The 26,623-nt window shown below is 44.4% G+C and overlaps 1 protein-coding gene across 7 annotated transcripts in view; it reads left to right on the top strand.

Annotated features, from left to right (window-relative positions):
• DEPDC5 (DEP domain containing 5, GATOR1 subcomplex subunit) overlaps positions 1 to 26,623 on the top strand; it is a 592,834-nt gene that overhangs the window by 553,078 nt on the left and 13,133 nt on the right. For all 7 annotated transcript variants that reach the window (XM_086942813.1, XM_086942812.1, XM_086942810.1 and 4 more), the window contains one exon: positions 10,151 to 10,233. In XM_086942813.1, coding sequence (XP_086798939.1) covers positions 10,151 to 10,233 — 83 coding nt within the window. The remainder of the gene's footprint in view (positions 1 to 10,150; positions 10,234 to 26,623) is intronic.

Below are 26,623 nucleotides of genomic sequence, written 5' to 3'. Positions count from 1 at the left end.
CTCCATTATGTCGACTTGACATGTCAGTCAGTTGCAAGCACTGAGGGTCCAGCCCTCCTTTACCTCTTGCTATCCCAACAAGCTGGTTCTTAGAGCCCGGCTGCTTTCCTGCCCAAAGTAGTCACACACTTCCGTTTATGGAAATCTATCACCCTACCTGCCGTCTTTGCCTCTCCACATCTCACAAAAAAGGAGGAGCGTCTTCAAAGGCTGGACCCAAAGAGGGCGGTCAGTTTTTGTATTTTGACCAGACCCAGGAATTCCTGCTTGATGACCAGCTTTTCTCTGGCTGCACCAATAAGAATAAAGAACACGCATTTGCAATGCAATAGGTCTAGCATTATTAAAGTTTGAGCTATTGGCATTGCTAATAATGATGCAATACCAATAGCTTAAACTTTAATAATGCGAGACCTATTGCATTGCAAATGCTTGTTTATATTTGGGGTCCTGGGGAGTGCATTAACAAGTAAAGCCTGAATGTCATGCAATTTGGAGAGATAGGTATATCAGAGGTAGATACGTCGACCTCATAACTGCCACAAATGCAATGAATTATTACACCTAACAAAAGGTTCAGGTGAAAACAAAATCACAATTAACATTTATACACTAAACATTAGAGTTACACATATAATGAAGAGGAAAAAGAAGAAGCCTATATATACACACATTAAGAAATTTTCAAAAACTATTATAATTTATTATATACATATTCATCATACAAAAGTTCAAAAGGGACAATAACGCTCAAAGAGAAGTTGGCAGAACAAAAACATACAAATCACATGCCAAACTAGTGGCTAACAGACAAACATTATTGTTACAAAAACAATTACAGCCACAAAATGCGTCGACGGCGTTTCAACCGCATGGAAACTACGCGGTCATCTTCAGGACAAGAATTATGAGCGTACAGTTTCTTTTTAGACAGCCAACCAATCGGAATGGAATTTGCGAGTGGACGAGATTTCAACCTCTAAAAATTGCAAGTTTGGAGCACTCCAATGACTGGGAACCCAAATTTTCAATATTGTGTCAACATAGCTCAAATTGCCGGAACTTTAATTATGCCTGTCAGTCTGCTCAATAAATCAGCAGCCGAAGTTGCAGGCGACCGGTAACAACTCTGCCAATCCACCCAAAGGCCACATCTCACAAAAAAGGAGGAGCGTCTTCAAAGGCTGGACCCAAAGAGGGCGGTCAGTTTTTGTATTTTGACGAGACCCAGGAATTCCTGCTTGATGACCAGGTTTTCTCTGGCTGCACCAATAAGAATAAAGAACACGCATTTGCAATGCAATAGGTCTCGCATTATTAAAGTTTAAGCTATTGGCATTGCTAATAATGATGCAATACCAATAGCTCAAACTTTAATAATGCGAGACCTATTGCATTGAAAGCCATAACAAAGGAATGTCGAAGTAAGTTAAAATTGGAATGTAATAATTGGCCACATTCTCATTTCAACAATTCTACCTTCTACTCTGATTTTGAGGTATTGAGATTTTTAATTTCAAGACGCATCCAAATTTGTCCAGAACTTCTTATATTGCAAAACTGCCTAGCTCTATTCATCATCAGTCAAAAGGCTTGTTGATGCTCGCTTTATCCGTCTGTGGAACCTGTAAGCGTCTGTCACTGCTTTCCATCAGGGTGAGTTATTCCCGAATTCAGGGTTCACGTGACAGCTTGAAAACACTCCAGAAAGAAGAAACGTTAGACTGCTCTCAAGAACAAAGCATCTTTGCTGCAAAGGTCGAAAGCTCGAAGACTCTGAAGCAATCCCAAAGTTAGTTTCTCAGCTGTTTAAAACAACAGACTTGTCTGTCTAGGTTCATAAAAAAAGCAGCTGCGCAGAAACGTTGAAACAAGGCTTCCATTCAAGCTTCTATGGAGTAAAATGATCCCTGGTGATATTTTTCAGGATACGTATACAGGGGAGCGGGTTCCACTGGTGATGCACGAGGAGGGGGGGGCGCCAAACACTGTGCCATGGCACCTGGCTACGCTACTGTCTTTACACTCGCATAGGTATCACAAGCTAAGACTCACTCCCGCCTAGGTCTCTCGTAACGAGAGGCCTGGTGTGAGTCTGAATGAGATCCCCGGACCAGAGTCAGGCCTATAGGGCAACCAGGCAGTGCCCTATGGGATGGTCTGACTGGCCAGTGTCTGATTTTTTTCTTGGTCTGTGTGCTTGTTTTATGATCTGCTTTTCCAATTTGTACTGTTAATTTCCCAGATATTAAAGTAACACTACTTGTAGCAAGCTCCAATATATGCAGTCTTCAATATCTTGCAAAAAACTATACGGCGGGTCTGTTCAAAACTGTTCATTATGCAAATAAGAGACACTTTTTAGCTTTCTAATTCACTGATGGTGTCATTTTTATTTTGGTGCCCAGATCTATTTTCTGTCCCAGTCCGGCCCTGCCAAGAGTTCCTTGGTGCACAAACTACAGAGCTAGCAGTTCTAGGAAGCACCGGACCTGTATACAGAGCTGAAGGCACCTGCGGGGCAAAGCCCCCCCCCCCCTCTCCCCTCATGCCACCATCCTCTTGCACAGCTGGGAAGAGATAAAAACAATCCGACACCCCGCTTGTGGATCCCCCCCCCACCAACCAGGCGTCAAACACGTGACCCCCACCCCCAATATCTCCTCTCCGAGATGCCATTCGCCACCTGCCTCTATACACCAGTAAAGGGCAGCGGAAAAGGGCCCGGAAGGAGTATCAGCTGAAATGGATCTGCTAAAACCTGTAACGCTGCTTAATCCTCATTTCAAGATCATAATCTCTGCTGCAAAGATACCAGATGGAATTGGAGATTTCTAACAACTCCCTGTGTCCATGCACCTTAATCCACCTTACTCGTAACTTTTGTACTCGGTTTCGCTCAGACTGTCACAGATTTACGCTACTGCAGGTAAGCAGTGGCACCAGCTTTTTTAAATTGACTAATCGCAGCCAAGTCAAGGGGTCTCTAAAGCCACTGATGCTTTCGCCAACTCACAGGGCGAACTATAGCAAAACACGAAGCGACAAGTTGTCTCTTCACAGTAGAAAGTGAAGCTGCTTGCCGTCACTGCAACACCGCCAGCACACTGCTATCTGCATAAGGAATCATTTATGTACAAGGTGATCACCTTTATTTTGTCAAACTCAACTCTTTGTGCAATGTGTCATTTTCTTATCTAGTTTCGGATGTATTCTATGCTGATCTTTGTGTTTTATCCTTGGCCACCCTCTGCTTGTGTACCTTTCCATGACAGTATTTTTTTGTAAATTTACTTAACCATCGCTTCGCACTACTTTCAGGCTCGGGCTCCAATCTGCAATATAAGGTGTTTAGCAAGAGCTCTCCCGGGGATTATAAGTATGCGTCCTCCGAGTCTCAGAGGCACGTCACAGAAACGTGTCCCGATATGAGGAATTTAGGAAACGTGAAACCGCGTGAGGAGGCCTTAGTGTCTAGAAACATCAGTACATCTTTTAAGTCTTACACTAAAAGCGCGGTGTGTAAAAGGGCAACGCCCATACCTATCTGAAAGAAACAGGTTAGTATTAGATTCCTTACCTTAGAATATCCCCAGGCGTCAGACTGGATCCGAAAACTTTTGCGTAGCAGTACCCTTGTGCGTCGGTAGGCGTCGTCTGCGGCTCTGCGTCCGTCGTCGGGATCACGTCCCGGAGTACTTAGACTCCGCCCTCGCGCGCTGGCGTCAGTTCTTCATTTTTCCGCGCCAGCAAGCGCCGATCCGGAAAAAGTGGTACCCTTAGTCAATTTTTGACTAAACTTTTTCGATCCTTTTTGATATTTCTTCGAAGTCAAACGACTCCGACGGGGCCGGTAGGGATGCCCGGGTTCAAGCCCTGCGTCGACTGCAGCCGACTGAGGTAGGTTACCGACCCCCATCGCCGGTGTCTACATTGCCTGGGGCCCGGTTTGCTCAGGATTGTTCAACCAATCCAAAATTCATCATCACCGGACTACTCAAGTTCTCAAAATACACAGAACTGCACAATAAGGAAGTGGGGAGGCAGTTGTCTAGAACAACAAGCTCAGAATCGAAACTTGTGGCACACGCGCACCACAGAGGAGCCAAACGCGGGAATCAAAACCAGTGGTGCACGTGCACCACAGAGGAGCGAGGGAGACTGTCGTCTGTGCGGCGTGCTGATGCGCGTCCTAGACACGGACGGGAATGGGCGTAGCAAAGGCAGGACATGCACCCGTCTTTGCCCAATTGCGTGCTGCATTTTTTTTTTTTTTAAAGGACGTGAAAGCCAATGACAGACAGGGAAAGCAAAATCACACGCACGAGCGTGTGGTCAGCTTTCAGAACCCCGTACAAGCGGTTTTGAGCTGCGCAATCAGTGCTGGGCACTGCAAAGCTAGGCGCGAGATCTAGAAAGCTGTACAGAGGATTACGGTGTCCAAGTAAATCATCTTGAGTATCAAGGTATGGTATGCCTTGGTACATTGGGAACATCCAAAGGGCATCAGGGCTCATTCCACCAGGGCAAAGTCTTCTATTTTAGCTCTGTCAAGGGGCGTTCCCATGGTAGAAATCTGCCAGGCAGCAAATTGGGCTTCCTTCCTTCACTAAACATTGCTGTTCGTATTCAGAGGTGCAGAGAGAAGGTCACTTTACACGCTCGGCACCCTTGACTTTTTAGTTTAACTAGTCCTTCAAGTCGCCTCCTGGGTGGGTACCACTTGGAGATTCTATATAAAAGGTGGAGGTAGAAGTATCTGTCAAAAGTAAAAGTTACTTGACTTCACTAGCGATCTTTCTGGTGGATTCCTTTTCCACTCTCCCAACCTCCTTTTCTTGAAGGCTTGTTCTCTATTACAGTCATTATAATAATATTTGTAATATAGTTATAATATATCATGATAATAAGGTTCCAAGTTTTGGTTTTGCAACGTACCTTGCTTATTTGATGTCATGTTCAGCCTGTCTGCCTCGAAGGCTCGTAAAAATGGATGGGAAACTGATGTCAGGACACCAGTGGGGGTTGCCTTATGGCTCGAGTGACATCACAATGGCTTTGTTTCTCCCACTGAGTAGCCTCTACCAGCGCAAATATCTGTTTCTAGATCTAGTTTTATCCCTAGTATATTCAAAATGTGAGGAATCAGCAGGTAGCTGGCTTAACCACCAGAAAAAACACTACAGAAAGTAGGAAACTTTTTCAGTGGGACTCTACCACTCATTGCCATAGCACCTGTTTTAGAGTAGACTTATAATTTTTCACAGCTTGCTTATCTCCACCTATAGTATTATTTCCTATAGTTTTCAGTTTTCAACAATTCTTTATTGGATGTTTAGTCATACCAGATAAGGAGCAACATTAAAATTCCATTAGCCTTCTCTGAGTAGCCATTTAGGAAACCCAGAGTGAGGTAATTTCCTTTAACGCTGATGCCTCCTTTCTCTCAGGCGCGCAGGTCAACTAAGGAATGTTTTTTTGCTCCTCATCTCCTCTGTGCACTTCCCTCTTTCGCTGTAGACCCAGAGATGAATGTATGTATTACAGAGAGGCTGTGTGAGGGAACCGCCCGCCTACAGTGCTTTGATGAAAGAAGCAGACTCAGGCCTTCAAGGAGCTCTCACTCTTGCCTGCTGTAGTGTCTCTCAAACAGAGGCTGCGGTGATGCATCAAACAGAACAAAGGTGTAACCAGCCCGAACCCGTTTAGTTCTTTTTCCAGCACCCTGGTGCCAGGACTTCAAAACGCACAGCCATGCCTCAGGGCGCCCGTGCTCAAATGAGTTCAAACGTAATTGACTTTGTTTCTTGTTTTTGTTCAATGTGAGTACATGGCCTCTGGGCCGTTAAGGTTACAGGTAGTGCAACAAAGTGATGTCTGAAAGCGCTGCTCGTGTGGGGCTATGTGCTGCGTGGAGGTGAGATTCTTGCCTAGGCATGATTAGGAAGACCCACAGCTGTCGCGAACGAGGAAGGCGATGGTCCAAAAAGCGTCCAGAGTGCAAGTAGATGCTTCAGAGTGAGGGACAGGCTGCTCTCTGTACTTAAAATGTCAGGTCTTCCCAGAGTCCTTTAGCAGCTGTAGTGCAGGAAAAAAATAAGAGGTTTAGGTTCAAGAGTAATTCTTGTATTTTAAGACTCTGGAACTCCTCAGAGACACCAAGGAAACAGATCTCCTTCTGTGATGGTGGTGAAGCGACCCTGCCTCTCCTTGAGGTGTTTTGGGAATGGCTTTGGGCCAGATTCTGAGCCTGGTGCCCAGTGTGGGCAAGGGGGTTGCATGTCTGTTGTTCCTTCTTCAATGGCACATTTTGACTCTTTCCATTCAAAGGGCATTTCCTTTGAGTCACATAATAAAGCATGTAGTTGGTATCGTTGACCCTCCTCCACCATATTTGCTCCTCAACATGGTTCTGAAGCTGCTGAGGATTTTGAAGTACCACACACACACCAACGACAAGCTCACAGCGCCTCTGGCTTTGGGGTAAGGGGTGGCGTGGGAGCTGCAGCATGGGAGGGCCATACTCTGGTGCTGGTGGTGCCGCTGAGACTATTGCTGACATCCACTGAGCCAGTCTCCGCACCCAGCGAATGTGTGGTCTGAATGAGACATGGGATGACTTCGCTCTCCTCTGTGGTCACCGATAGAGGTGATACGCTGGAGAAGAGATGGGGAGGGGATGGAGATGAAGTAAATGTGACTCTCCATGACATAAAAGGATGCACATGATATTGGCTCCTTGCCAGGTAGTTTTCGTAATGAGATGATGCAGACCTCTCCATCTGATGACTGCCATTCTTGTATTGCTCCCTCGTAGAAGACACCTGCCACTATGTATTTAGGACTAGTTACAAACCAGATGGTGGAGATATAGGGCAAGGTTTCTGACATTTTACATAATTGTCCTTTGGATGACGCACTGTGTTTTTACAGGGTCACTAACTCAACAAGTCAGTACAACGGGAAAAGCAGTGCAAACCCTCTGAAGAGATTTAAAATATGAATACTTTGCAAATTTGCTGCATAATCGTAGATAAAATGTGTTTTTAAGTAAAATAGCAATTTCACAGTCACTGCTGGTTCGGTGATGGGTGAAGGTATTCTAAAGAAAACCCGAAGTTCCCATTGGAAAGTCACTTCTCTCCATTGTCTTCAAACATATTCACCCAAATCACATGGTAGAAACTTTGAAATGTTGATTTATCAACAGAACACACATTGTATGTTGTCACGATGTGGTCTATGCCTTCCCGCGTTTTCCCATCTTTTAATTGCTCTTGAATATATATATTTTGTTGCAGTAGGGTGCAGTGTCCATCGCATCCTTAGAGAAGCAGCCTGCAAACGCATGGGTGGCCCGTGAGAGGCTGAGATTTATAATGGCCTGTCTTGTGAGTGTTCGATTCAGATCGAATTGTATGAGGCTTCACTATGGATATAGGCTAACGAGGTTCTGTAGTGTGTGACTAGCCAGGCTCGTTTTGATCCATTTTGCATCTTCATTGTCCGAAGTGTTGCTTGTTTCTTTGGAACTTGCCAAGAAGGGGTGTAGATGTCGACTATTAGAGCAACTAGCTATGATGAAACCCCTCTTTTTCAGATTCTGGAGATTTCTTAGTTGGTGAACAGGTTACCCCCTCCACCTTACCTCACTGTTAAGTGGGACTTCAACCTGATATTGATTTGGTTGATGGCTCTGCCTTTTGAGACCATACCTAGTTATGTCTATACGCTTACTCAGGGTTTTCTTGTGTCATTACCTTCCTTCAAATTGGCTAGCTGTTGTTGCTTAAATCTTCAGAGATCGTGAATCTGCAGCAAAGTTGGTATCGATTTGAATAAAAAGTTAATGTGTTATTGGTAATGTAGGTTTTGATAGGTGCTGTAACCCTTTATCGACCCTCGCAGTCTACAGATCTTCGGATACACACTGGGTTGAAAGATTGTAGTATGTGAAGAGGTGTGGGTGGGTGGGTGGTGTGCTTGGTGTAGTTATTTTTTTTCTTGGCAGCATTTGATGCCTGGAGCACAAGTGGCACCACCTGGCACGCTGACAGAGTGTTAACAAGTTTTACATATTTCAGAGATAAATAATCTACAGAAGGAACACAGTATGAATCAGAACTATCTTTAACGAAGGCACGTAACTTGTTTCTTACTCTGTCATAACCTCATTCCTCTCCATAACTTACTTCCTCCAAATCTTTCATTCTCCCCTTTCCATTGCTGCACCCTGCAAACTGATTAGATGCCCAGCCAGGGTTTCTTAATGTAAGGTGCTAACCTTTTGGGGAAGACAACTCCATCAACAAGGATTCCCGCTACCTCGTACCGCCCCCAACCCCCATCTTCATCTCTCTTGCCCCGCCTTGGCATTTTAGGACATCCTCAGCCTGGTGTCAAGAGGTAAACAAAAAAAGAAACAGCACAACGTAACAAATAAATAAATGAGATTGGAGATTGTTGTCAGCAACATTAGATAGGATGCATAGCAATCAATATATCTACCTCTGTGTTTATTTCATATAGTGTTATATTATATATATATATATATAAAGGCTCAGGCACGGAGCACTCATGGGACACTATTAATTTAAATGAGCAAATGCATTTCGGCGCAATGCCTGCTTCAGTGCTCAGCTTCAGTTGCACCACAATTCCCCTTGATTTAAATTGCACATATTGAGCATTTTCATTGGATAACACAACCATCAACAGCAACAAGGGACTGTCTCCAATCAATGCCCAATCCATGAAATAAACAGCTGCCATCTAAGCGTGCACTTCAAATATCGTTTTTTTATTATTTCAACTTTATCAGTTCCCAAATGAACACTTTCTTTAAAATGTCTTGAATAGACAAGAAACGTACGTATTTGTTTCCACTTACACGCGGGCAGTCCCTGTAGAATAACTGTGAATTCCTCCAAGAAAAGGTGCAAGTTTAATAGCACTTCGGTCCCTCGCCACTGCTGATGCTTTCATTTTGGCAAAACACTACAGTTAAAGTCTGGATGACTGCCCTATCAATGAGTTCATTGACAACCTTCATGGTTGGCAGGGTAATGCTCCCAATCAAACTCCAGCGGGTCTGGCAGAAAATTCAATTTCAGCTCCTGTGTCACCCTGTCTATCTAGTGGTGTGGGTGCGTTCGTTACACAGCATGAATGGTGATACTACAAGTAAAATTGGGCTGCTCACTCAGTGCACTTTCTTGTTCACCTTGGGCTGGATTTTCTAGGGGAGGTGATGCTAAAGTCCCCCCTGATGATACACGTTATTATGCATTGTATGTCTCTGAGCAAAGGGGATATATAGCCTGGGACTTTGGTACAGAGAAGATTTTGGAAACCATTTCACATTTTCCCACTCCACAGAGAGTAGTGAAAGCCATCAGACTTTTTTGTTTGCCGAATTCTACCCCCCAAGTCCATGTTTACAACTGCCCCCAGCCACCCCAAAACTGATTTGCTCAGGTTCTATATTTGTTGCAGCTTGAAGGACTTGAGGGCATGACAAAATGAGGGTGGAATTCAGTGTGCAGGTACATGTGTCGCAGTGTACAGATGGCACAATACTGGATTTAAATGGTGGCCATGTTAGAGATGATGATGGTAGGAAAGGGGGTCTCAGGTGGTTTATAAAAATCAAACTTCTGTATCCTAAGAATTTTTCTCAGTGAAAATTGAACTTAGCACAGCAATACCTGAGCAAATTACAAGTATATTGCACATACTAGAACAAAGTCAAAAGATGGACATTTATAAATCAATTCATATTTTTCAAAATTAAAACCTTGTAATATTTTTGCAGGATATGTTTATAATTTGCAATTAAGACAGAATGCACCAAAAAGAAACTTGAATTAGTAACAGTGCAGTGCTTTGCCTTCACAGTCCCTCTCTCCTGTCTTTTCACAGCACATTGAGATGACCATGTGCTGGCATCAAATGATTTACAAATTACCAACCTGACAATACATATCCGTTCTGTGTTGCTTTCACTTTTACTTTTCCTTTTCTGTCACTCTCTGGTGTGTGGGGGAGGTAGAGCACCCATTAGCGTAGTGTGGTCACTTTATTGGGTGCAATAGGACGGGGGTTGCTTTTGTTGTTACCAAGTTATCGATTTTAACCTCCCTCTTTACAGATTTGGCTTTATCCAGGATAAATATTCTGCATCTGCATTCAACTTTCCAGCTGAGAACAAACCACAGTACATCCATGTGACAGGTGAGTAGCCAAGGCCCTTGAAAAAGACGGGGATTGAGGGGAGTCTTAGCTGAGGTTTAGCTATTAGTCGGTAATCTGAACAAGTGGCTGAATCTGTTCTGAAAATGACATTTGTGTAAAGTGTTTGGAATTGCAATGCTATGTAGCAATATGTACTGAGTAGAGTTCTTCTCGAAGAGGAGGATGGTCTAAGTAAATTATTACTTTTACGAAGATGACATCCAAATATTCTGCTGCCAGTATATAAAGCAAAAACTGAATACATAATGGTCTGCTTATGTATTTCTGCAGCTTGGGTCATCAAGTAAAAGGAAAGTCTCTTACCACCCAGCGCTTCTCCTTTGTAGTTCCCAGCCTCATCTCTCGCCAACAAATTGACATAGCCTAACATCATACTCTGACGCGGACTCGAACAGCTACTAAAATGTTCTTGTTTCTCCTCTCCTCCATGTTTCCACCTTCGGTATGCTACCGAAAGGGCTTCCTAATGGCAACATGTTGCTTTCAGCAGTTTTTGAATTGAATGTCCCTGCAAGTTTCAAACCTTTGCATACATGCCATACCTACATCACTGGTACGCTGACCCGTACAACCCCCATGTGAGACAGAGTTGCAGGATTCAATGGGGATACTGGGCTCAATCACCGTATTTGAGTCCTTTTATCACTAATGTTCCAGGGCTGTCCTGTTGTGAACACTGATAACTGAGCACCAAGTACACCCCTTTAGCAGGGTCACGGTGCTTCCCTATATCACGTTTTTTCCAGACAAACTGGTGTTAAGGATTGAGCGTTCCTCCCGAAGGTGGTGATGCCTTTTCATGTTGGATGAGGAATCACCCTTACAACCTTCTTTGCTCCACTACATCCCTCAAAAGTGGAAGAGGGACTCAATTGTTTGGACCCCAAGAAAGCACTCAGCTTTTATATTGATCGTATCAAGAAACAATATGTGGACAATCAGCACTTTGTGGGGTGCTCTGGGTCAAAAAAGGGAAAGCTTGTGCAGAAATGGAACATCTTGCGTTGGATATTCCTCTGCTTTGAAATCTGCTACACATTAGGTAAGAAGTCGCCACATAAGGTCTGAGGGCTCACTCCACCAGGGCAAGGCTGCTACAGCTGCACCCTGGATAGCTGTCAGGCAGCTATGTGGGCATCAACGCATACGCTCATGATCACCACTGCTTTGACAGCCAGGGCATTTTGCCTGCTCAGTCCTAGATGTTTTAGTCTTAGCCATTCCACAGCCCTCCAGCTTGGGAATTGTTGCTTTGTTATCAAGGTGAAGAATCTGCGTTTAGAAGTATCCATCCGAGGAACAAGTTACTTACCCTTGGTAAAGCTCTTTCTGGTGGATACTCTATCTAAACACAGATTCTTCACAGTTCTCCCACTTCCCCATTCTGTGGTATGGTCTCTTCCATCTAAAAAGATCCCAATTTAAGAAAACACACCCTGGTTCATTCAGTTCGCGTATGGGCTCTATGCCTGAGGGCATAGATTAGTTGATGAAAGAAGCCGATGTCCGCATGCATGGGTGCGCTTATGTACGGTTCTGGAGCTGAAAGCGTAGTCACACAGCGCCACTTATTTATTTATAAGGTTTTATATAGCACGAACATGACCTATGAGGATATCACAGTGCTTTACAAATGCTCGGAAATAAGAAAAATAGGAAAGCAAACAACAACATAATCAAGAGAGGTATTACTGTGTAAGTTCATGAAATGCAGAAGGTAACCTCTCTAGGACAAGTCAATGAGACTAAAGATATGCTTTTACAGTCTAGTGATAATCATCATGGATGTAGATCATGAGTCGAACTGCATGACCTAAGGCAGACATTTTTTCATAAGTAGTTATTTAATGTTATTTTTGAAAGATGCAGTTGAGGAGTCAGTCTGATTTCAAGTGATAGGGAGTTCCAAATTCTCAGTGCAATACCCAAGAAGGCTCTGTTGCTAGTTTACTTTTTATAGAATTTCTGTGGTATCTTTGCCTCATGGGGAGCCAGTTAAGGGCTTTAATATACAGGGAAATTTGATTATTTCTTTTTGGTCCTCTGATGAGCCTGGCAGCAGCATCAAGAGAGGCTCTTAGAGGTGCAAACTTGAAACTAGGAAGACCACAAAGGGTTGCCCCTCCATAGTCTAATCTGGGAGTGACTAGGGCTTGGACCATTGATTTTAAGTCATCCTGAGGGAGACGGGGATTTAATTTCCTTAAAATGTTAATTTGATAGTTCAATCCTTTGACTGTGGAACTACTGTGTTCCTGCATGTTCAGACTCTTGTCAGGTGTTAGTCCCAGAGATCTTGTGGAGTCTATAATGCATAAAGTGCAGTTGAGAGCAGTTAGATAATTTATCCATAGATTAATCTCGGGTGCATGATTGGGTGGGACTTTTAGGAGGAATTCTGTTTGAATGGCATTGAGTTTGAGGTGGTTGCGGGTTAGCCAGTTTTGGGTTTTAGTAGGGTTGTGTTGCGGGAACTAATATCCTCTGGGGAAGAGATTTTTAGGTACAGTTGGGTGTCATCCGCATACATGTGGTAGTGGGTGTTGGAGGAATTCAAGCTTTCGGATAGAGGCTCCATGAAAAGGTTGACGAGCATAGAAGAGAGAAAGGACCCTTGTGGAACCCGTAACGTAACTGGTGTTGCATTGGACGTGGACTGGTTAACCTTAATTCTTTGAGTCCTTTTGTAGAGAATGAGGTGAACCAATTTAGTACCAACCCTGAAAGCCCAATCCTCCTTTCAAATAAGTCTAGGAGACTGTCATGTTTAACCGTATCGAAAGCAGATGATAAGTCAAGGAGGATTAGAAGGTAGGATTAGTTATGGTCCGAGATTTTTAGCAGGTCATCCACTATGTGCATGAGGGCTGATTCTGTGCTGTGGCCTTGATGGAAGCTGGATTGGAATTGATCTAGAAGTTGAGTGATTAATGTGGTTGCAAAGTTGGACCTGAATGCATTTTTCAATGAGCTTAGCTACCGTTGGGATGTTGGAAATAGGGCTGAAGTTCTTTTGGTCCAATCGATTTGCATTGAGTTTTATCGGAATAGGGTTACCTGTCCTACTTTAGGCAGTCCGGGATAGGGCCTTGCTGAAGTGAAGTGTTTACTATCTTGTTCCAAAGTGGGAGTAAAGAGGATTTGATCTCACTGAAGATATTCAATTGTAACGGGTTTTTGAAGTGGTTTGAGGGTTTAAGCGCAGTAAGGATGTAATGAACGTCATTTTTGCTGAAGGTTTTGAATATATTCCAGGAGGCATTATTTTTTGGGGGGTGCCTCATGAGGCCAAGTGGCTCAGCTATTCGTGAGGTAGGGAGGCTGTTGCACTGCTTTTGAGTTTCCCGCATCCAATCTGGCCCCTGGCGAAATTCACAAGGTGAGAAATCTATAGTTTGATAGAGTAACACCCAGGCAGAGCTATATTGAAGGTAAGTAACTTGTTGGTTGCTTACCATTAGTTGTACTGTCTCATTCCAGACAAATTAGTAGGTTACACCTTTTGTACACTTGACTTTCCAAAGGTAGTAATAGGCAACAGTTAGGCCACAACTATAGTTACACAGGCAGTGCCTTTTTTTGGGGGGGAGGGTGGGTTTGTTATTAGATGTGCTTTGGCCATGCCCTTTTAAATGCACACCCACTTTTATTACATACCCTTCAGAGTGCCCACCCACCTTTTAAAGTCCCCATTACCCTTTTCATTCACTTAAAACACAAGTCCTGCTTTAAAAGTGTTTTTTTTATGTTAAAATCTAGATGTAAGAAAGCTTTGTAAACTCAATCAAAACATTAAAGACTTTTTGGGCTTTAGAGTACAAATGAGAAAAATTCCTGTGACCCTAAACACAGCTCTCTCATTGGTTGAGCAATGTGGCCTGTTCCTGTTTCAGCTTGTAAAGATAGAGGCACTTTAATCTTCCTATCGTTGAACGCATGTCACCCAAAGCACAGAATTGTACTGCATGTACAACATTTATCCCATATCAGGATTTATTACATCTGCATCTTTTGCAGTTTGAGCTGGAAGGAACCACAGAAATACCGTGCCAAGTACAACTGACAAACAGGCCTAGAAATGGAATTACATCTCCCCTTTCTTGGGCTTCAATGAAAACAAGCTTTAGCAAGGCCAATAGCCCTGGCCTTTTTGAAGCTGGTGAATGTATTTTTTTTATAGTAAGCATGTGCAAAAGATTACAGAAGAAAGGAAAAAAATCATACTACCTCCCAAATGTGGTGACCATATGCTTTCAATAGAAAATATAACTACAGCAATACATTAGCCACTGGATATAATTTTAATAGAACACCAAAGGTTCTTCCTAGCAATCCTGGTGTACTTAGAACAGTTCTAGAAACACATTTCTGATGGATACTTCTGCCTGTGGATTCCTCGCCTTTTGAATACCCCCTACACCAGCATTCCACAGGAAAATTATTTCCTAGCTCTCCCAAGTTGACGAGGACGTCACAATGGACAGGCTCCGCTCGCGGCACCATATGATGTCATCGGAGCCACAAAAGGACTTCGTCGGCGTGCTGACGTCAGTTCCCTTTTTTCCGCGCCGTCGCCGCTTAACGGTTTTTCTGGGGTCTCTCCATTTTCTTCTAAGAAAACTTTGTATCTCTTGTTTGTTTCTGATGGCTACTTCTAGGAAGACGGGATTTAAACCCTGCAGAGAGTGTGGCGGGCATATGTCTATCAAGGACCCGCACGATGACTGCCTCTGGTGTTTATCTTCGTACCACAACGTCGAGGAATGCCGGAGATGCAGGAAGATGAATCCCAAAGTGATTAAAGAAGGTGAAGCCAAGTTGTTCATGGCTAAAGCCAAGAAGGAGAAGAGAGGTAGGAAGAGGGCGAAGTCTTTTTATGTTTGAAAAGCTTTATTAAGGAAACAGAGAAGTAGGCAAAAAAAATACCAGCAACAGATTTGGATATTGAAACATAGTTCTAACATGATATATGGCTAGTACAATAAAAAACATAAAAGCTATTTTAGGGTTTTATATGAAAAAGGGATGGGAAGAAGAAAGGAAGAAGGAGGGGGTGAATATTAACATGTTAATATAAAAGAACGCATAATACATTACATAAAACAACGAGTGTGAACAAGCCATTGGTCAATTAACAACATATGTCAACGTATCTTGGATGATATGAAAAAAGAACAGAGAAAAGGTATTCAAGGAGGTTTAACATTTTCAAAATTGAGGGAGGAGTTATGTTTAAAAACAATCTGATCTAAATAAGTTGTGAGGGGTAACCAAAAAAGCTCTCTATTAAAAGCTGGTGTACAGGAGGAGGCGAAGGCAACATCAAGTCTATGAAAGTGGCAAAGGCTATTCCATCAGTGTTGCGTAGAAAGGTTATTAAGAGTTTTCCAATTGAGGGTAATGTGTTGAAAGGCTAGAGCAACAATGTGATCAAAAAGACCATGATGATGAGAGGGTAAAGATAAAGAGTCAGAGAGGCGTCCAGTAAACAGTAGGGGTATTGAATAAGAGATAGAGAGGTTAAAGATGAGAGAAATATAGGACCAAACGGATCTCCAAAATTTGGAAACCGAGGAGCAGAGAAAAAGGAGATACATAACCATAGGTCCAACAGTTAGAATCTGAATCGGGAGAAAAACGAGCAATAGAAAGAGGGGTAAGATAAAGCCTATGATACAGAAAAAACATAGATTGAGTAAGAGAGGCAGAACGAGAGATTTTTAAAGATCTAGACCAAAGTTTGTCCCAAAAGCAAGCAGCCCATTCACGTCCCAGATCAGACTCTCTGGAAAGTTCCAATTTGGATTTAACTCGATCTGGATTGGGGGCTAAGTAGTATTTATATATAAGAGAAGCTTTGGGTAAGGAGAGGAGAAGTTTAAGAAGCAAGTTTTGGCCTACATTTGGAGATGAGGGGGGAAGAGAATAGTATATCTCTAGAATAATTGCTATAAGAGTGGTAAAGTTTTGTAAATAGGAACGAGGACAGTGGAATAAGGCTTGAAATTCAGGAAAGGAGCAAGGTGCAAGGCCATCAAAAAGATGTTTAACCCAAATGATGTTCCTTGTCCTCCAAGAATTCCCCCAAAAATGAGCCTGTTATTGAGAAGAATGAGAGAATTATGCCAAATAGGAGAATCAAAAAAGTCATCACAAGAAAGGGGATTAGGTAAAACTAAAGGCTTTAGAAGAGAACAAGTATGTCTAAACAAGGGGAAGGATGTATGAGAAGTTTTAACTGAGAAAGCTATTACTTCCTGAGAGAGAATGGTAATAATAAGGTTTGCTCAATGGATAGCCAAAGAAGAGTAAAAGGAGAATGCTCAGATACGAGCCATTTCGAGGCTTGACGAAGAGAAAAGGATTTATAATAAAGGCGAAAATCTGGAAAATTCACACCACCATTAGATTTGGTCTTACGAAGAGAAGAAAGGGCAATTCTAGCTTTTTTATTCTTCCAAAGAAATTTAGAAAGACAAGAATCAATATGTTTCATGTATATGGCGGGAATGTGGACGGGAAGCATAGAGAGTATATAAATTAAAATAAGGGCAATCATCATTTTAATTGAATCTAATCTACCCCACTAAGAAAGAAAAAGGGGATTCCAGGAAGAGAGTAGTTTATCAATACGAGACATTACAGCAGTCATGTTTAATTAATTGAAGAGGTAATAGAGTTGGAAAACCAAATACCTAAATATTTAATTTTTGAATCATTCCAGGCAAAACCGGTGGATGAAAAAGAATGGGAAAGACAAAATTTAGTAAGGGGAAGGATTTCTATTTTGTCCGAGTTGATCTTGTAACCAGAGACCTTGGAAAAGCAGTCAAATTGATGAAGCAGAGGAGAGACAGAGGTATCAGGCTTAGAAATAAATGAAAGGATATCATCCGCTTACGCAGCAAGTTTAAGTTGCTGGTCACCAAAAGAAAAACCAGAAATAGAGACATTGTTACACATAGAAGACAAAAAAGGTTCAAGAGCTAGGACAAAAAGAAGAGGGGATAAAGGGCATCCTTGACGAACTCCGCGTTGAAGAGGGAAATAGGAAGAAATAGAACCATTAACTAACACTGAGGCCCTAGGAACAGAATATAGAAGAGATAAGTGAAATTAATTTGGGACCAAACGCATACCACTTTAACGAAGCAAATAAGAAGGACAAGTATACTCTATCAAAAGCCTTCTCAGCATCAACTGATATAGCCCCTAGAGAAGTAGAAATAGAAGGAAGTTTGGTGAGAACATTAAGAAAAAGTCGAGAGTTATCAGAAGTGTGTCTGCCTTTGACAAACCCACACTGTTCCTTCGCAATAAGGTGAGGCATGAGAGGATTTAGACATAGAGCAAGCAGTTTAGCAAACAACTTATAATCAACACTTACCAAAGACATTGGGCGATAATTCTTGCAATATTTAGGATCTCGACTCTCTTTTGCCTCTTGAAAGGTACCTTCCGTCTTACCATCTAAAAAAAGGAGTGAAAAAGTGTTAAGAGTTTTGGCAGTAAGAGATCTGAAAAGTGTAAATAAAATTAAACGGAAAAGCCATCTGGACCAGGAGTCTTCCCTTTAGTGAGAGAATTTAGGGTGTTAGATAATTCTGTAAGGGACAAGTCTGATTCAAGAGTATGAAGATTAAGATGGGATGAAGGGGGGGGCTTCGAAGCCGAGGCTCCTCCATCGACATTGTTGATGTCTTCACCGGCGCCGCGTGTGCCGCCACCGACGCCGATTCCTAAACAATACTCTAGGAGAGAGCCTCCTTGAAGAGGAGGAATATGCTCAGAATCAGGAGGAAGGGGAGATTGTTGACTCTATGGATGAGTTTGAAGGCCTTCATGATGCTAGTGGCCTGGAAACTTACCCCGAATATAATCTTCCATCTGCAGGTGGAGGTGTTGTACAGGACATTGCTCCATATGACGCGGTTATAAGGAAGGCGGCTGATTTGCTTGGTTTATAGCTTACCTCAGCTGAGGTAAAATCCAATATTCTCACAGAAGTTTTGAATACATCTTCATCAACTACTGAACCAATCCTGGAAGTGTGGCAGAAGCCTTTATCTGCTCCAGCGGTTTCTCGCTCTATCTCAAGAAGGTACAGGCCTGCCCCTGGAGATCTGGCTTTTTTATCATCACATCCTACGCCGGAAAGTTTGGATGTTCAGGCTTCTTGTTCCAAACAGTCTTCTGGTGCTTTCCCTACTATTCTGGGTGATAGGGATTCTAAAAAGATGGAGCAAGCTGCAAAGAAGGTGTTCTCTTCGGTAAGTATGGCTCTTAAGTCCACTAATGCAACTTGCCTTCTTGGAAGATACATCCATGCATTGATGGATTCTGTTGTACAATTAGCTCTGAAGTTCCCTCAGGAAGATCGTGCCAATTTCTTGGAAGTCCTTCCGGATTCACAGGCTGCAGCACGTCAAGTGATTCAGTCTTCTGTGGCTGCAAGGAGACCGACATGGCTCAGATCATCTGGTTTCTCTGCTGATGTTCAGGCGACTTTGCTTGATTTGCCCTTTGATGGGTCAAAACTTTTTAGTTCAAAGGCAGACTCAGCCTTAGAGCTTTTTAAAGACAGCAGGGCTACTGCAAGGTCTTTAGGTCTCCAGGTGCAATCTAGAGGATACGGCTACAAGTGGTATCGTGGATTTGGGAGATTCTGCTTCCTTTCGTGGCCGTCAGCAGGGCCAGCAGCAGCAGAATCCCTTGTACAAGTTGTACAGAGGGTGCAGCTCGACAACAATCCTCCTCCTCTACCTCTCCTCCCTCCACCGTTGGTACAACAGGAAAGCAGTTCTAGATCCCCCATCTTAGAACATATTGGTCCGGTTGAGGGTCAGGTGTCCCACTTTCTACAAGATTGGAGACTGATCACGACCGATCGTTGGGTCTTGAATCTTGTAGAGAATGGATACACCCTTCCCTTTTTTGAGTTTCCTCCTCCTTACCCTCCTTGCCAGGATGGGTGTTCAGAGAACCACTTACTGCCTTTACAGCAGGATGGTCTTACTTTGCTTCAAAAAGGTGCGATAGAGGTGGTTCCGGAGCAGGAAAGGGGTCAGGGTTGCTACTCCCGGTATTTTCTAATCCCCAAAAAAGGACGGTAGTTTAAGGCCAAACCTAGACTTCAGGATTTTGAACCTTTACCTCAGACAGGAGAAGTTCAAAATGTGGACCGTGGCTCAGGTTCTTCTTGCGCTGCAACAGGAAGACTGGATGGTGTCTATCGATCTGCAGGATGCGTATTTTCATCTTCCCATACTGAAGTCGTATCAGAAGTATCTCCGGTTCACGGTAGGGTCGCAACATTATCAGTTTGCGGTTCTCCCGTTCGGTCTTACTTCCGCACCTCGAATCTTTACAAAGGTGATGGCGGTGGTAGCAGCTCATCTCAGAAGGTATGGGATTCCTGTTTTCCCCTACCTGTTGAAAGCGGAGTCTCCAGAGTTGGTTTCGCGCCACTTGCAGGTGACAACTCATCTGTTGTTCAAATTGGGTTTTTCGATATATGTACCCAAATCTCACCTAGTGCCTTCTCATCGCAGCCTGTTCATAGGGGCAATACTGGACACTTCTGTGTTTCGAGCATACCCGCCTCCGCAAAGGGTTCTCGACATTCAGGAGATGATTCCTTTATTTCACGATGGAGCGGTTGTTCCAGTCCTGAAGGTCCTTCGCCTGCTCGGTCTGTTCACTTTCTGCATTCTGTTGGTAAACCATGCACGCTGGCACATGAGGGCACTCCAGTGGTGCCTCCGCAGGTATTGGTATCAGCACAACGGAGATCTTGGGGAAAAGATCAGAATCTCCAGAGAAGCTGCATCGGAGTTGACTTGGTGGAGTGTGCAGGGCAACCTGCCTCAAGGAAAGCCCTTTCAGCCTCCTCCGCCGGTGACCACAGTGATCACGGATGCCTCCACTCTAGGGTGGGGTGCTCATCTGGGGGATCTGGAGGTCAAAGGTGTTTGGTCTCCAGAGGAAAGGTTGCTTCACATCAACCTTTTGGAATTACGGACGATTCGTTTGGCACTGAAGGCTTTCCTCCCTTCCCTTTGTGGTCAGTCAGTTCAGGTCCTGACGGACAACACTACTGCGATGTGGTATATCAACAAGCAGGGAGGTGTAGGGTTGTTTCGTCTCTGTCGAGAGGCTCTGCAGCTCTCGGTTCAGAACCATCCGATTTGTGTGTTTGCAAATCATTTGGCCGGGGATGCTAAATGTACGTGCGGACAATCTCAGTCGGCGTTACTCGGCCAATCACGAGTGACGACTTTATCTGGAGGTGGTCCATTGCATCTTTCAGATGTGGGGATCTCCTCGGTTGGACGTGTTTGCTTCTCACGAGAATGCACACTGCCTGTTATTCTGCAGTCTCCATTTTCTGATGCAGGGAGCGCTGGTGGACGTGTTTCAATTGGATTGGAGCTCACAACTCCTTTGCGCGTTTCCTCCCATACCCTTGATTTCTTAGGTTATTAAGAAGATTCGCCAAGAGCGGGCCCAAGTCATATTGATCGCTCCGGATTGGCCAAGAAGGGTGTGTACACAGATCTAATTCACCTCTCACCGCACCTGCCACTCCGTCTCCCTCTCAGGGCATACCTCCTCTCGCAGTCGCAGGGCACGTTCCACACCCCACCTCCAGAGCTTGCACCTTCATGCCTGGAGATTGAACGGGGCAACCTGAGTTCCTTCTCTCTCCCACCAGATATAGTGGATGTTATTTTATCGTCCAGGCGACACTCCACTAAGTCTGTTTACTCTTCTTGATGCTCCAGATTTGTTAAGTGGTGCGGAGAGAGAGACATTGACCCTCTTAAGGCCCGTTTGTCTAATATTTTGGAGTTTTCTCTTTCTTTGGCACAACAAGGTTGTGCTGTGGCTACTGTCAAAGGCTATTTATCGGCTTTGTCAGCCTTTATGTGTTTGCCGGACCAGCCGTCTTTATTTAAATCCCCCATTGTCTGAGGTTCATTAAGGGCCTTACAAATAAGTTCCCTCCCACTCCTTTTATTATGCCTCTGTGAGATTTTAATTTAGTCCTTCCTTTTTTAATGGGTTCTCCGTTTGAGCCTCTTCATTCTTGCTTCTTTCTTTTAAAACGGTTTTCTTGATTACCATTACCTCGGCTAGGAGGATAAGTGAGTTTCAGGCTCTTAGCTCGAAACCTCCTTTCCTAACCATTCATGCGGATAAGTTGGTTCTAAGGATGAGGGCTGCTTTCCTTCCCACGGTGGTTACCCCTTTTCATATGGGACAGTCAATTACTTTACCCACTTTCTATTCTCCCCCTCACCCTTCCAAGGAGGAGGAGAGACTGCATCATTTGGACCCTAAAAGAGCTGTCAGCTATTATTTGGATCGGATTAGAGATCTGAGGCTGGACGATCAGCTCTTCGTGGGCTATGTTAGGAAGGTGAAAGGCAAGGCAGTGCACAAGAGGATTCTTTTCAGTTGGATTATCTTGTGCATCGATTTGCTACGCCATGGCCAAGAAGGACCCTCCTGAAGGTATGAGAGCTCATTCCACTAGACCTAAATCTAATTCTTCTGCTTAGGCTATCGGTGTTCCTCTTCTTGATATCTGTAAAACAGCAACATTGGCCTCCCTCCACACCTTTGCAAATCATTACTGCTTGGACTCTGAGGTTAGGAGGGATGGCCATTTTGCTTGTTCTGTTTTGCAGAATTTTTTGGTCTAGTCAGGTGGACAACCTCCTCCGGGAGAGGTACGGCTTTGGGAATCTATTCAAAAGGTGAGGAATCCCCATGGGAGCTTAGCCAGACTTGATTATCTCCTTGTGCCCGCAGCCCAGGCCACGACGGTGCGAGAGGCCCGACATTTGCCTAGGGGCATTTCGGATCACTCCCCGCTATGGACCCATATAGATCTCCATTTGGACGCAGGTCGCCCCAATTAATCCCTGGCATCTCTGTGCTCCAGAGACTAGGGCGGGGTGATTAAAGCTATAGATCACTACTTCGCTGACAATGTGGGGTCCGTGTCATCATCTGTGTCCCTTTGGGAGGCTTTTAAAACGGTGATACGGGGCCAGACTCTGTCGCTGGTCGCCAGCTCTAAGAAGCGCCACAATGGGGAGGTTGAACAGTTGGAGTCTGATATAGTGGCTTTGGAGAGGGATCTTGAGAGTGGGGTCACGCGTGAAAAAGTGCATGTTTTGCAACTGAAGCAGTCTGATTATAAAGCCTCGGTTACGAATGCCGCGAAAGCTATGAGTCGAGAACAACAGGGCCGTCTTTATGATGTGGGCGACAAGGCGGGGAAGTTGATAGCTTGGTTGGACAAAAGGGAGAGATTGAATCGTGCGGTGCCTGTGATCGAGCAAGTGAATGGTGTACGTGTGACGGATCCGCTGGAGATTGTGGAAGAGTTTGCTTGTCACTTTCAAACGGTGTATGCGCCGGTCTCGGACCGGCCAGAGGAAGACTCCCATCTTTTGCCTAGGGATATTGCTTTGCCTTGCCTGTCCGATTCTGATAGAGAGCTAATGGAGGCGGATTTCTCCACTGATGAAGTAGCGCTCGCTATTCGCTCCATCCGCTCTGGAAAAGCTACGGGCCCAAATGGTATACCCATCAAACTGTACAAGTTGTGTCCAGACAAAATGGCGTCGTATCTTCGCTCGATGTTCTTGGAGTCCAGGGAGAGAGGTTCGCTTCCCCGCAATCAGCGCTTAGCGTCTATCGTGGTGATCCCTAAAGAGGGTAAACCCCGTGAATTTTGTACCTCCTATAGACCTACTTCACTTCTGAATGTGGAACCTAAAGTCTTGGCGAAAATATTAGCAAACCGTCTGATTAAAGTGATCGGAGATTTGGTGCACCCGGACCAATCTGGCTTTATTCCAGCCAGTAATACCGCGCTGAATTTACGCCGTCTTCATGGCGTGCTGGCGAGGGCGGAGACGTTGCGTGAGCTGGCCATTTTGGTTTCGTTAGATGCCACCATGGCATTTGATACAGTGGAATGGCCATATCTATGGGCGGCTCTGGCGAAGTTTGGCTTCGGACCGGTGTTCATTGGCTGGGTCCGACTACTGTATGAGGAGCCCAGGTGGTCGTCAACGGTCGAGTGTCTGCTCCCTTTGTTCTGGGAAGGGGTAGGCGGCAGGGATGCCCTCTTTCTCCGATGCTTTTTGCCCTGGCTCTTGAGCCCTTGGCAGCTTGGTTGCGATGGGAGCCATCCCTCAAAGGTATCAGGTGGGCCCCCGGTTTTGAAGATCGCATTTCACTTTATGCGGACGATATTCTCCTTTACCTCACCTCCCCTCGGAAATCTTTGGGAGTCCTGTTTGACGTCCTAAATTCCTTTGGAAGGAACTCTGGACTGGTCATCAATTGGGCCAAGTCTTGTGTGTATTCGCTCACGGACGATACACCACTCGTACCGCGCAACTGTCCTATATAAATATCATCCACCGGGTTTAAATATTTAGGAATTCATATTTCACGTGATTCTGCTGTCAGGTATCGACTCAACTTACTCCCCCCCGCTTACTCGCTTAAAAGCAGATGTGAAAGCCTGGAGCAGACTGCCTCTATCCCTGGTGGGTAGGGCAGCCTTATTCAAAATGATGTCCCTTCCCAGATTTTTGTATGCCCTTCAGAATACTTTAGATCTAGTGCCTTCCAGCTATTTTCATGAGATCGAGTGCTTACAAAGGAAACTGTTGTGGGCCGGACGTCCCCGGATTGCCTTGGCCAAGCTTACGCTGCCTTGGTATGATGGCGGTATTGCGTTGCCGGATATACGACGATATTACTGGGCCTCTCAACTGAGCTCGGTTAATCATGCGATGTATGGTCCGGCTTCTAACCCGGCTTTTGCTATGGATAAATGGCTGTTTCCGGGCAGAGATTATAACAGGGCGCTTTATTCAAAACGGTCTGATGTGGCATTGACTGGGCCTACCAGAGTTGCGGTGCGGGTCTGGTACAACGCTAATGCTGCTATGGGCTGGTCGGATGCTCTCACTCGAGCGACTCCACTCTACGCTGCTGAGAGGTTGGGCAATTTGTGGATGACTAAGGGGTTTGATAAATGGGACCTTATTGGGATTAGTAAGGTGGGAGACCTCTGGCGGAAAGACAAGATAAAATCCTTTGAGGAGTTGCAGCTAGAATTTAAACTCGGTCCTCGAGAACACTTTCGGTACCTACAAGTCCGACACGGCCTTTCCTCTGCTTTACCGGCTGGCAAGCCCGTTCCAGAATCCTCACCCATGGAGGACAGAGTACTCGATGGACACGTCCCGGACAGTACGATCTCTCTTATATACAAAAAGTTGATAAACGACCGAGCGGACCTTCTTCTACAGCTCCGCGTGGCCTGGACCAGCGATGGACTGGAACTTGATGATGAGGACTGGCAGGCGGCGATATCTTCCCCGAAGGAGGTGGCAATCTCGGCCCGTCTGAGATTGGTGCAGTTAAAAATCCTACACCGAGTGTACATGACCGGTCCTCGCTTGTTGCGTATGGGGTATGTCTCAGATGATTTGTGTAAACGTGGCTGTGGCATGGTGGGTACGTTCCTTCATATTATGTGGGAATGTCCTGCGGTAGCGTCCTTTTGGAATCGTGTACATGGTGTTATGTCTGAGGTGACGGGTGTTATGCTTTTGCCGGAGGCCCGAAGGTGCCTCTTAAATGTGTGGGAGCCCAATTATTATAATGTGGCCCAGACGCTGTGGGCCACTTTGGGTAACATGATCGCCAAGTGTGACATTGCGCAATTGTGGGGATCAGCTTGGGCACCGAGTCTGTCGGCCTGGTCTAGGAACATGGACTGGTGCATGTTCCGTGAAAAAACTGTTTACGTTGCTCGGGAGAGGCCCATGAAATGGGGGAGGGTATGGAGTCAGTGGAACCAATATCGTGGTGAAATTTGTACCCCTCCTTTTGAGCCTCCACTGGAGGTGCTACAATCCCCTTAGCATGATGTTCCTTCTAGTCTGGAATTTGTCTATGTGTTGCTGGCTACTTCTTGTTCCCTCTTTCTCCCCCTCACGGCTGCTCTTACTGTTGACAACGTACAGTTGTGGATGTGGTATGCCCTCCCCAGAAGGATTACTTATGTTTCTGCCTTTCGTTTAGCCTCTGCAGTTATTTTCTTATTTTTTGGTTGGTAGGTTTTTTTCAAAATGCAAAATTAAAACCTTATTCCTCCTGTACAGTGAAGTATGACATAACACGATTGGTTAATCGCCGCCGGGCCCTAGGGTTGTCGGCTGAAGGGCTGTGTATTCTTTCATCCTGATATGATATTGGAATTGTTGCCAGCCGACCCGAAGTGGCTATATGACTGCTATTGTATTTTCGTGTTTATCAATAAAGGTTTTAAAAAAAAAAAAGTGAGGAATCTACAGGCAGAAGTATCCATCAGAAGAACAAGTTACTTACCTACGGTAACGCTTCTCTGGTGGATACCATATCTTCCTGTGGATTCCTCACAGTCCCACCCGCCTCCCCGTTGTCCACCTGCTTCTACCAACAAATGTTTTATCTTAATCATGTTTATGTCTTAATAATGAGAAATGCTTTTCCCTTGCTATTTTTCTTTACTTTTATTGATTATGCATTTGTGATTTGACATATGCTTATATATTTTATATGCTATGTATATATTTTAAAATGTGTCGGTCCAACCATTTGCCTCCTTTTGTGGCTCTGATGACTTCATACAGTGCTGCGAGCGGAGCCTGTCCATTGTGACGTCCTCGTCAACGTGGGAGAGCTAGGAAAGAATTTTCCAGCGGAATGCTGGCGCAGGGGGTATTCAAAAGGGGAGGAATCCACAGGCAGATATTGTATCCACCAGAAAAAGCGTTACCGAAGGTAAGTAACTTGTTCTTCAGTTTTAATGCACATCATAGGAAAATATGATTTTTATTGGTGCAAAGAAACTGTATTATTAGCTTTGTTTTACTATAATACTTTAGTTTTAACATGGTTTAGACAAAATGGCTTTCTAAACAAAAAAAAGGTAAAGAATTGTAAGAAAGAAACATTTCCGAAGTAAAACATTGGGCCACTCCTTTTGAAGCCGATGCTCAGGTGATCAAGCCAAATGCTGTCACCCAGTGCATGAAAGCCAATGGCTCAAGTGGGTTGAGCTATAGCCTTCTGCAGTATACTGAAGTAAAATATAAATTATAGTTGGGCTGACCAAATAATGAATAGAGCTAACAACAAGCCCCTGTTTGTACATATATAGTAATCAATTTTGTATTTATACATTTTTTGATTACACAAGGCTGGTAAGACAGCTAAAGCTAGGGCAGTCTCAAAAATCAAGATAGCAATTACTTTCAATGATCTACACAGATCACCAAGCAACCCA

This window comes from Lissotriton vulgaris, chromosome 11, assembly GCF_964263255.1.
Source record: "Lissotriton vulgaris chromosome 11, aLisVul1.2, whole genome shotgun sequence".
Taxonomy (NCBI): Eukaryota; Metazoa; Chordata; class Amphibia; order Caudata; family Salamandridae; genus Lissotriton; species Lissotriton vulgaris.
Note: the sequence above shows the minus strand (reverse complement) of the source record. Positions and strands in the feature narration are given on the sequence as shown.